Source organism: Silurus aristotelis (assembly GCF_946808225.1).
Source record: "Silurus aristotelis genome assembly, chromosome: 3".
NCBI classification, from domain to species: Eukaryota; Metazoa; Chordata; class Actinopteri; order Siluriformes; family Siluridae; genus Silurus; species Silurus aristotelis.
Genome location: NC_139576.1, coordinates 19,928,379 through 19,940,726, shown reverse-complemented (window position 1 = coordinate 19,940,726; position 12,348 = coordinate 19,928,379). Strand labels below are relative to the sequence as shown.

Genomic DNA, 12,348 nt, shown 5'->3' with positions numbered 1-12,348 from the left:
TGATGAGTTCTACAGCCCCTCATGTTATAATCAGAGGTGTGGAATAGCAGTGCTGTGTGTTTATCACTATGTGGGAGTGGTGCATGTTAAATCATAGTCATTCAGCTCTGTAATAAAGTTCACTAATGCAGCTGTTAGGAATGAGGAAAATTATGCAATCAGCCTTCCAAGACAAATGCGAACACAAACCTTCTGTATTTATATGCTACAAACACACACAATAAATGAAAAAGAAAATAAACAAAATCAAATGACACTTAAAATATGTGTTTTAGGCAACAACCTGCTAAATCACTGAACTATGTTGTGGATTGCTAAATGACACAGGACCTACAGCTATTAGAGGAGGTTATAACTTACTCACCTGTTCAAGGGCAAAGATGTGCTGGTTAAAGTAGAACTGAATTTGTTCATTGGCAATATTTATGCACAGCTGCTCAAATGAGTTCTTCTTAAAGTTCTCGAAGCCGAATATGTCCAAAATTCCCACATGCATCCCATTCTCTGCAGCGCTTCAAACACAGAGACCAGACACATCGTTTGCACATTGTACCATGGTCACGTAGCTTTAGAGCCTTTCTAATGGTTAAGCATTAAAATTGCATAGCCTCCACAAAAACAAACAACCTAAACAAGGTATGCTGGAGTGTTTAATTTGGAGACTCAGACTCTTCTAGACACATTTGTACTTAACTGCAACATATACCAAGCTTTTGAAGGTCACCTTCTGCCATAGTTAACAGTTATTAGTGGCAATGCTGATGAAACCAGGAAAGATTGAAGTGGAAACGGGTGCATATGGATTTTGTGAAGCAGACTGGAAGGCATTAGAGTCCCTGACATGTCCACACGCAGCTATCTGAAGGGATTCTCTTGGATCAATGAACTGCTTCTTATTCTCCTTCTGAAGTCTGTTTAATCATCTGAATAGTATTTTCTCAATGCAATACAATATAAAAAATTTATAGAATCCCCATTTTCATTGTGCTTTTCTCCTCTTGCCTGACAATTAATATTCTGCAGTCTGTGTTGGCTGACACCGAGGTCACCTTTAAGATGGAGAGACTGCGCATACCAAACTTATTACGGGGAAATGTCTGCAAAGACCGAACTCAATAGACATAAAAAAAACCTCATTTACAAATCTAGTACATTTATGCATTTGGAAGATGCACTTATACAGAGAGACTTACAATTATCTTATTCATATAACTGAGCAGTTTAGGGTTAAGGGCCTTGCCCAAGTGCCCAGCAGGGGCAGATACGTTGTGGTGGGATATAACTTATTACTTTCTAATCAGAAATCAAACATCCTAACCACTGACCTACTCCTTTCATGGTTTGCCACTCTTTACTGAGAGACACTATAACTCTTTTATGTTGTTGCGATAGCCTTCATAATCTTCCTGTCTCTGGTCCGGCACCGCGTGCTGTAGATCGGTGAGAATGCTACGTTTAGCTGACTGCACCACCACTGGAGGGCTCACCTGTCCTGCTTGGTGCTGTTCCTGAACCAGGAAGTGATGCAACCCTTCAGGACGCTCTCAAAGGTGCAGGTATAACCTGCAGGACATCTACAGCATGCGGTGCTGGACCAGGACCAGGAAGATTGTGAAGGACCTCAGCCATCCCAACAATGTACTCTTTTCTCTGTTACATTCAGGGAAGCACTTCTGCTCCTTCTTCCCGCAGGCCATTCGGAGTTTTAACCAAAAAAAAAAAAACCAGCAGTTGGGCACCTGGACTTCTCTCCAGCTCACTTACAAATTAATATTATTAAAAAAAGATTATTTGCATTACTTGCACTAGTGGAACCTAGTCACTTTGGACTGGACTAGCACAGCATCACTTTATACCATTTCACTTTGACATTTTTCATACCAGCACATGCACACTTTAATGACAATCACAATCATATTGGATCACTTTAATCTCTCTCTCTCTCTCTCTCTCTCTCTCTCTCTCTCTCTCTCTCTCTCTCTCTCTCTCTCTCTCTCTCTCTATATATATATATATATATATATATATATATATATATATATATATATATATATATATATATATACAGTATATATGGTATTTATTTGAAAGGAGTGAATATTTCACATAAAAAAAAAATCAATTAGTTGGAAAGATTCAAATCTGCTGAAATCGATTTGAGGAGCAAGAATTCTGAATGGAAGAAGTGACTGAGTGTTTTATAAATTTACATACTAGCTCTTGAAGTCTGGCTGAAGAAGAGCATTGATTCGGTTTACTATCCAGCTGAAGAGTCGTCCATAGAGAGCCTTGGACATGGCATCCCTCACATCAGTAGCTTTGTCCACTGTGTTGGTGCGAATTATAGTCTCTCCACGTGTTACCACACAGTGAGATGTCAACGCCTCCTGCAGCTCCTCTGCTCCTATACACAGCAGTAGTGCTGCTTTATGACAAAAAGCCACAAAGCATTATAATTATTATATTATAAACATAATTAACAATTATACAATGTAAAAAAGACAATTTTAATAGTTCAGTGTATTTTCATTACAAAAAACATGTTGCATTTTTAGATATACTGTATAACAAGCTCTCACCATTCTCTAAAGCCTCAGAATTAGGCACTTCACTCTTATCTGTTTGGTGTTGTGAGGTAGTGGAGGTAAACTCAATATTTCCAGTGTTTAAAATTGCAGCCAAGATTCTGTATACAGAATTCACTTCCTATGCAAAGTAGAATGGATATTTTAGGTAAACATAAATTCTAAAAATATTTTCAGTCATCATTAAACGGTTTAACGGCCTTTTCATATTATCAGCAGCACATGCTCATATGGCTACAAGCGTTTCAGCCAGTGTTAGCATTCATATCACTGCTCAGTTAAAGACTCTCTCTCTCTCTCTCTCTCTCTCTCTCTCTCTCTCTCTCTCACTCTCTCTCTCACACACACACACACACACACACACACACACACACACACACACACACACACACACACACACACACACACACACACACACACACACACTTAACCATGTGTGATATTTTAAACAAAGAATAAATAAAATATGTTTAATTGTGGATGTGTGTGTTTGGTGGTATGTAATATAAGTGGTACTGTATATAATCACAGACTCATAAAAAAGGAATCTGACATTTTGCTTTGCAATAAAGGAAATCGTAAAACCAAAATACGTATGTTTGTTCTCTGAAACAAAGATTGTGATTTTAATAAAGTGTACAGTTAATATACTGTGCAGCTTAATAAGTTTGTATGATTGTTTCATTTCTGTTAAAGTGTCAACTGTTTTGATGGCACTTTAAATGTGACAAGTATATATAGTTAATGTTTAAAAGCTGGGAAAGTCAGTAATTGTGTGAAGGTTCTTTTTCACATTTGCATAGGCAGGAAGATTTATACCATTAATGATCATTTACATGCTTAACTTATCCTACTTAGTGATATCTTAGAAATCTACAGTATATCTACACATTAAATAGTATGACGAACCAAAAAACTTATTATTAGGTCCCAGCTGATAGAACAAATGTACACATGCTGTTTTTAAGAACTGGTTTCGTCCTATAAACTGTGAGGCACAATATTATCCAACAAAGGGACAGAGTGTAATCATGCTGCATTCATTAACACATCAACTTGGTTAGCTTTTTATGGAAACAGTCAAAGTTGTGAGTAAATACCATAAATGCACCAATCTAAGCAAACACTGTTTTAATGAAGCACACAATTTGCAACAATGACAAATTGACCCAATTTATGCACTATTCATCCTTCCTAAAATATTGCTAAGAGCTAACTAATCAGCATTCCACACCAACCTCTTCTGAAAACCCGATTATGCGAAAGCAGTCCTGAATGGCATCAAACTGGTCCTTGTATAAATTGTTGGACACAATGTCCTGCATCACTTTACCATTTGCACTGTTAATGTACCTGAAAAGGGAAAAATCATACAGTCAACATCAAGTATGTGTGATGATATGTTTTAAACATTTATCTAGAAAAATGTTTGATCCAATGATCTAACCTGGGAGCTATTTTCTCCGGTAATCTGTATTCCTTTAGACTGTCTTGATGATAAAGACCAGCATATATGTAATAGAATATGTGGAAGTTTTTTTCCCCCCTGCCAAAAAAAAGTAGAAACATAATCAACATGTTAAACCAACAACACTTGCACCACTTAGTTTAAGTGTTGAGGACTAGCAGTGAAATTAATAGGTAAACAATTTCTGTTCTGGCATTATGGATACAATCAGCTCTGTGCCTCGTGTGACTCTCACGTGGCCTGTTTGATGACTCGTGATTTCTCCAGCAGGTACTCTGAAATCTTTGCCCCCATGACAGCACCAGTGGGTGTAAACTTCATCTCCAAGTATTTCCCGAAGCGACTGGAGTTATCATTAATAGCTGTGCATGCATTACCAAATGCCTCCACCAGAGGATTCACCTGCAGGATCTTTTCCCGAAGTGTACGATTATTGGCCTGCAGAAAGAAATAATGCATTCATGAAGAACATTGTTACATTTTTAAATAGTACCCAAATAATTCAGAAGTATTTCTGGTTAATGTATAGTATAAGCATCCTTATGGAATGTGGAATATATGATGCATATTGCAAAACAGCAAAAACTATAAAACCTGGGATCAAAACAGTAGCAAAATTACTTGCTTTTATTAAAACAGTATTATTTAAAGATAAGGTGCTCTAATAGTGCATATTATACCTTTCCAAGAAAAGTGAGATGTTGGACGATGAGATGAGCACTCTCTGTTTTGCCTGCTCCACTTTCCCCACTGATGATTATACACTGAGTGGGAAAAAAATTGCAAACATACTGTCCCATTCACTCATTCACTTAACTAGATTTGCAACTGTATATCAACACATTGTAAAATCTTGTACTTTGTCAACTCCAGAATGATCGTCATTCCTCAAGATAATAGCCAAAATGGATGTATAAAATAAAATTTGAAAAAGCCAAAAAGGACAATATTCCAATAAGAACTAAATTGAAAGCATTATTGAGATCACTCAATAATGTTCACAGACTGAACTTTTAAATACACAAAAGCTTAGCCTAAAACAACTTATAAATAAAGATTAATTTGTAGCTAGATTATTTAGCAATATAATAACCCAAACGACACAAAATACAACAATCATTGTTACTTGGCACGAAAATATTGTTTTTAGATAGGGAAATGTTGTTCATTAAAAAGTCTCAAGTCATCAATCTTCAAGAGAGTTAAAGATTACTGGACCAATAGGGTTTAGAACTATTTTTCATTCAAGGGAAAGCTGTGACGTGTTTTCAACATCAGAAAGTTGCATATGATGTATTCAGAGAAAGGAAGGCACTTGGCCATGTTAAAATCACAGAAGAATGTTTCTGAACAATTTTTGAGCACAGCATACATTTACAATACATATCTCTTCCTGTACATATCCCATAATTATGTGCATCAAAAAGAGATGAGAGAGGAAGCTGTCGCGAGACAAATGTTCTTTAATTATGCAAAGAATAGCTGACATAGAAACAGAATATTTGTTCTGTTGTCTATAATGATACTTCATTCCATCTCTCTTCTTTGACTTTAGGGTGAATGACCAATAGCATATTTTCTGGCATCATAGTGATGCCTTTGAAACCAGGAAGCATTTCCTTATAAGAATGGAAGTATTAAATAAAAAGCAGCAAAGCAGGACAATTTTAATAATTGTGAAACAGGATTTAACACAGTACTGTAGGAAAATAATTTTCTATTAAAAGAGAAGTTTGTTAAATTTAAAATGACTATACTGCACCCGCATAGGTTTAAGTTGAAAATAAGCAAATTCATTATAATTTGGTTTGTACTATATAACCTATTTTCCGGACTATAAGCCGCTACTTTTTTCCCACGCTTGGAACCCCGCAGCTTAAACAATGAAGTGGCTAATTTATGGATTCTTCCTGGGTTTTACTTGGTTTCACAAGCTTCAAGCCAAAAACACTGAGCCCCATACCATTAGACCAATTAAATTGCTGAACGGGTTCAGGTGAACCAATGAAATTCTTTATATTAAATCAGTTGCGCTCCAACTGAACCAGCCCGCACCACATCATAAATATGGATGAGGTTCCTCTGATGTTTGACCTGCCGCTCACTCGGACTGTCAACAGGAAATGCGGATCATGAAAAAACGCACTTCACCTGTGTTCTGAGCTGCACGGCATCGGGAGAAAAGCTTCACCGATGGTGATTTTGAACGCCACGATGATGCCAAACTATTTATCTCCCGAGATAAATAGTTGTGAAAGGAAGGAGGAAGACAGTGAACAATGACTTTCTTGGTAGGCTACTGTTTAGATACAAGCCGTGTAACAGACACTGTCTTTTGTTAAAGCCTGTGTAAAGTTCATTAGTTTCAATGTAGACATGTGCGGCTTATAGACAGGTTCGGCGTATTTATGTTCAAAATAAAAATCTTTGTAAAAATTCAGTGGGTGTGGCTTATATTTGGGTGCGCTTAATAGTCCGGAAATTACGGTAATATTTTTAACAAAGGTCACTGTCACAAACTTTCTTTCGGCTTCTCCCATTAGGGGTCGCCACAGCGGACCATCCGCATGTTTGATTTGGCACGTTTTTACGCTGGATGCCCTTCCTAACGCAACCCTCCCCATTTATCCGGGCTTGGGACCGTCACTAAGAGTGGCTGGGGTGGGTTCCCTGACCACTGTCACAAAGAAGCTTTAAAGAAATAAACAATTAAATTGATTTGTCTCTATACATTTATAAGATGAAATGAGGAAGAAAGTGGAACCAGACTCAGATAGCAACCCATCCTCATCTGGGTGACATTGGATATTCATGCATTAGTGTTTCACCATTGTTATGTTTATACAACTGTTTAGTGCTGAAGGATTTGAGAGCAATCTTTTTTTTTTTTATGGCAATTGTAGCTTTAAACCATTGTCATTGCATTGCTTATTCATGTAAGATAATTTATTTTCACATGTAAGTAAAAGGGGCCAATAATTCTGGAGTTGACCCTAGACAGGTATAAAATCATTAAGATAAATACCTGGTCTTTGCAGAATGTTACCATCCCTTGGTAAGCTGCATCAGCCGTAGCAAATATATGAGGAGGATTATCTGAACACTTTGATCCATGATACAGCTTAGAGAACTGTACAGAACAAGAAAGACAAAACTTTTTAACATGGATGTGCAGTAAGTACTAACCAGTTCATATAAGTATTATATGAATAATTCTGCCCCAAAAGAAAAGACATTTAAGCTAGATGAATGACTGTCTTTAGCATGTTGTGCCAGAACCTGTGGTGAGTAAATCTTTAGAGTTTGGAATGGGTTCAGGGCGATGAGGATGTCGCCAACATAGGTGTATATCTGCAGTTCTTCATAGCGCTTCTGAAGATGCATGATTATAGTTTCCTTTGTAAAGAAAACAAAGAACATTATATTATACACAACATGACACACAGCAGATTCAGACGTTTCCCCACGAAGCACACATCTAATGCAAATAAACAGGGTGTAGTAACTATGCTACTACTAATTATCACTACCATAAACATTATCTTTATTGTTTTTTTTCTATCCACAGTTTTAGCCTTGCCCCAAATGTGTCAAAACACCTTGAACACAGGACAAAACATCACCAATGTGAAATAGTAAATGGGGCTGGATTTCAAAACTGTGTCTGTTACATCTAAAAGCTCAAAGCATTGATAAATTTAGCTGAAGTTTTTACTGTCAAAATCAGTCATATTTTGGAATACATATTTTGGAATACATCCCAGCGTACTTTTACAGCACATTACAGCGTTCACACACAAAGTTCTAGATTTTCTTTTTGTTTGTTTTTATCACTAGCATCCCCTTTGCAATTTTTCATGCAAACTCTCTGTTACAGCATATGCACTAATGTATATTATACTAGGGTTAGTTTGATGTTGCAGCATGCAGGGAAATAAACAGTAAATTACTGCTCAGAATATCAAGTATAACATAAATCAAACCTCATCTAAAGCCTCCAAGTTCACCAGGTCATCATCAGGAAAACTCTCAATCAGCAGTGTTTTGCGTGTATTGATCCGTTCATGCCTATAAAGAGAGGACTGTAACTCAATTGTAGCTACAAAAAGCAATCACATATTACATACACAAAATCAATGTCATCTTGAGACAAGTGGTCAAGTCCACATGGGTTTCGTAGACTATTACAGAGTTCACCCCTGTATGAAGCTGAAGATTATGGACCAGCTGGTACATTTGCAAAGACAGAAAGCCCTAAGGCCTTTCACTAGCAGAGTGAGAGGATATGCTTCACTGTGATCAGAACAACAGAGGAGAGAAGAGCCAAAAGGCATGGAAGAGGTGTGTTTTGGGCTGCATGAGCTAAACAGTGCACTGCCAAAAACAATACCTTAAGTGAAAATATCTTGGATACAGTCAAATCTGTCTAGTATCACAATACCTGATTCAAGATTAAACGAATAAACCAAATATAAGATTATTAATCCTTATTTCTAGGTTTCATATTTAACCAACTTCAAGTTAGAAATATATTTGTTCCACTGGAAAGTGCATTTGTAAATCTTAAGCATTTATTTATAGAAAGAAGCTAATTTATTAGCAATTAAAATAATAAAAAGGTGAAGATATTTACAGAATATATAATACTGTATATACTATATAATCCCAAATTAGGAAATAAAAAAATACAATTGTCTATATTCATGATATTTTCACTGTGCAGGGATACGAATATCACATTCATTTATGTCTTAGGAGCACAGTCCAAGTGCGTAAGATAGACCTAGTGAAATAAAATTGTATATCATTTTATTAGGAACCTGCATAAAATATAGAATCTGCAATATTGAGGTGTAAATACTATGGCCAGTTGGCCAGGGCAATCAAATGAAAGCCTATTGACAGGTGATGAGGCCCTGTCTCACTGTTCAAGAACAATTCATTATCTTCTTTTAACATGCAATCCTCTCTACAACAGAAAATGTACATCATGCCTGTGACCTCTGACTACATCCCAGTGTGTGCATCTTTGTGTGCATGTGCTCGACTTTTACTCTAATCTATTCTCAGGTTCCGTATCTATACTGGGAGAGAAAAGACTTTTCTTTCTTAAGCCTATAATCTTATTAGGTTCTTTCTCTGGCTGTCATTCTGTCTGTCTGTCTGACACACTCTAATGGGATAAAAGCAAGAAAGGTGACCAATATTCACACAACAGAGGAAATAATGAGGATGTTTACTGTGTCTTTGGGTCAGTTTTACTTGGCTTTCAATCTAAAGCAAACACTCCTTGCAAAATCATAGTAAGAAATCAAAAGCGTGCAAAAAGTGCAAATGCAAATAAAAACCTGCATGATCTATGTATTTTAATTGTTTTAATTTATAAGAATGATAGCATGCAGTATAACAGCTTCCTACAAATAATCAGGTAATATAACTATTCTTGCTCACATACATGCCATGAATACAGTGTCTAATACATTTATAAAAGAAGTACACACTACAGCTTTTGCTATTAAGAGATCACCATTAATTAAGTCTATGGTGGGTGTCTAATAGGAAGAGACAGATTAAAGTTATATACTAGTGCACAGGAAAATACAGTTAATGCCAACAGTGAGTTTAACAAGCAAACTTGTGACTATGATAGTCTCTATCCCAGTCCAACAACTGTCTAGCTTTAGTTTCTTTTTGTTTAATATACTAGACTGGTTTAATATATAGAATCTATGCCTCTGATTCACATCACATTCTGCCCCCTTTTGGCTACAAAAAATACAGCACAATCTGAAGAGCATTTAACATTTAATATTAAGACCAGACATAAAGAAAACATGTGGGGCAATAGTGTCAAATGTAATCATTATTCAAAAGTCCTTACCATGGAAAAATCACCCAAAAACAATTAAAAGCAGCATATTCACACAAAATGACACACTTTGGAGAAAGTAATTTGATTTTGATAACGTAATAGTCTAATGTAAGAATCTGCTCACTTTTTATAATGGGTACATTATAAAAAGTAGTATTTCAGAGCTTACTGTCAAACTCTATGTGATATTTGAAAAAAAGAACACATACTTGGTCCTGGTCCTGGTTTTAGAGCCGGCGTTCTGTTGGTCCTGTATGAGAGCTGAGAGCTGTTTCCTGAGCGCAGCATCTTTGCTATGTGCCGGCTTAATAAACGGGTGCTCCAGCAGATGGGTGACTGAAGGACGCGACTCAAAATCTTTTATCAAACACCTGGAATCGAACAAGAAATAACAGAACATTAAAAAAATCCAGTCAAGTATCTGTTGAGATCCATCATAGAAAGTGATCTATAGTGGTGCGTGTTGTGTTTGCAGAAGCTTAAATTATATATAAACATTTGAATAAATGTTCTATGTCACCTGTGCATCCTGTTGTGGCCAGAGTCTGATCTAGACTGAAGGAGGGTAGTGGTCCATAGAACAAAATAAAACACATACTCCCTATATCTCTCAAAGAAACTGTGGGTGGGAAAAACAGTCTTATCCTCTATCTCCAGTCATGTTCTTTTTGTAAAGCAGGCATCAGTCGTCTCTGTTGACTTACAAATCAGTTTACAATTCTTTCACCTGAATGCACAGCACCAGATAACCTCCCTGGCAATGTTTGTTTTTCCCTATGTATAAGATACAATCAGTTCTTATACGATGTTACAGTGCATACGTTGTTTGAGCCTCTATGTACATTGTATTTACTAGCAATCTGAGCCAATCATGTCAGACAAATTAAAGAAATCACATAGAGGAGGACTTTATAAAGTTGTGCAGTCTGGGATGCCTTTATCAGATGCCTTTAAATCTAATCAATGCAGGAAATTAAAAATTTTATATTTAAAAACTTTGATAATGCATTTATATATGTATTTTATATACAGTACATAAAAATGTACACCCAATGGCTGGGACACCACTTGCCATCATGGATTTTAAAAGACATAAGTGCAAGAAAGATGCAAATTATTGATAAATAGGTGTGTAAAGATGTCGAAAAACGTTGTCAACAATCTTGCCTTAGTGAGGCAATCATACTCAGGATGTCTGTCCGGTCCTATAATTGGCCTACCATAGCACAATAAGAATAAAAGAGCAGCAACACCACTAGAGCAGACTAGTCACAGGCATCAATATTTCAATCCATGCTGTAATTCAGCCTGCATGTCTGTCATTTCCTTCGTTTCTGGATGGGCCATTAAGCGTTACAGCTCCACCTTTAGTGCTGTAGTTCTAACAGCAGGGCCGTGCTGATATGAAAGCGGAATCTGTTCCACTGCACAATTACCGACACTGCTGATGCATTTATTAGCCAGGAACAACACACTCCTACAATTAGAAAAGGGAGGTGTCCAATAAACAGCCTGCACCACTTGATAACATTGTCTGCCTTTTTTAAACTAAAGCTGTGCACACACACATTGACTGATCCCCATTTTTCAGTAATTTATGGCTTTTAGTAACTGAAGCAATTATTTATTAATTCATTTTCAAGCCTCTTTTGAAGAAGAATTGCATTTAAGAGAACCGATCACAACATTGTTTTGTTACTCAAGCAACTGCAGTTCTTTTAACCTTCTCTAGATAATTGTGCACAAAGCTTTTTAAGCTTTTTATTTTTTTATTTTTCTTGGGGGAAAAACATAACAGAAGATAAATGAAAACCTGTAGAACCTTGCAAAATCAGTGACCAAAAATACGATACTTGCTGATTCATCTGCATGACTGCTAAGATTTACAAACCTGTTAAAGCAGTGAATTTCCTGACTGCCCAAAAAAATCTTGAAATATTCTACACTACAGTGAGTTATGCTTAATAAAGCACATTAGGCGTTGCTTTTAATTCATCAGGGCTGTTGAATAGACCTGCCTCATAACAGATTCCTTAGAAATACAAATTAATGAGTCAATTTGGTTCTCCTGCTGTGTGAACAAACCTTTTTCTTTTTTTAAGATTTATACTCTAATAATGGACTGATTTCAGTATTTCATTTCTTTATGAAACCACAAATATTCTCCCTCCCCCAATTACACACCACCATACCAAGCACAATGAGCAGTATTTCTAAATCATAACCAAACTTTAAATATTCCTATTCTACTCATATTTTCAGTTTATGTCCAGACTAGAATTGACTCATTTAGCAAAACCACTGTGAAATCAGGCTATCCCTGTATGTTTTACACATAATCTAATAACTCTTCCTGCCATGATATATAAAGAAATCTGTAAAATCATTCTGCCATGGAAACGGTTTACATTTATAACACAGCT

The 12,348-nt window shown here is 36.4% G+C and overlaps 1 protein-coding gene across 6 annotated transcripts in view; it reads right to left on the bottom strand.

The window, feature by feature from the left end:
* myo3b (myosin IIIB) overlaps positions 1-12,348 on the bottom strand; it is a gene marked incomplete at its 3' end in the record, with an annotated part of 77,144 nt that overhangs the window by 44,340 nt on the left and 20,456 nt on the right. For 3 of the 6 annotated variants that reach the window (XM_083536687.1, XM_083536690.1, XM_083536692.1), the window contains exons 10-20: positions 10,129-10,296; positions 8,037-8,121; positions 7,333-7,449; positions 7,079-7,183; positions 4,734-4,817; positions 4,289-4,491; positions 4,033-4,131; positions 3,824-3,938; positions 2,580-2,706; positions 2,215-2,425; positions 365-512 (exon numbers count right to left, since the gene is read on the bottom strand). In XM_083536687.1, the coding sequence (XP_083392813.1) occupies positions 365-512; positions 2,215-2,425; positions 2,580-2,706; positions 3,824-3,938; positions 4,033-4,131; positions 4,289-4,491; positions 4,734-4,817; positions 7,079-7,183; positions 7,333-7,449; positions 8,037-8,121; positions 10,129-10,296 (1,462 nt within the window). The remainder of the gene's footprint in view (positions 1-364; positions 513-2,214; positions 2,426-2,579; positions 2,707-3,823; positions 3,939-4,032; positions 4,132-4,288; positions 4,492-4,733; positions 4,818-7,078; positions 7,184-7,332; positions 7,450-8,036; positions 8,122-10,128; positions 10,297-12,348) is intronic. The other 3 variants (XM_083536689.1, XM_083536691.1, XM_083536688.1) reach the window with 2 other exon arrangements.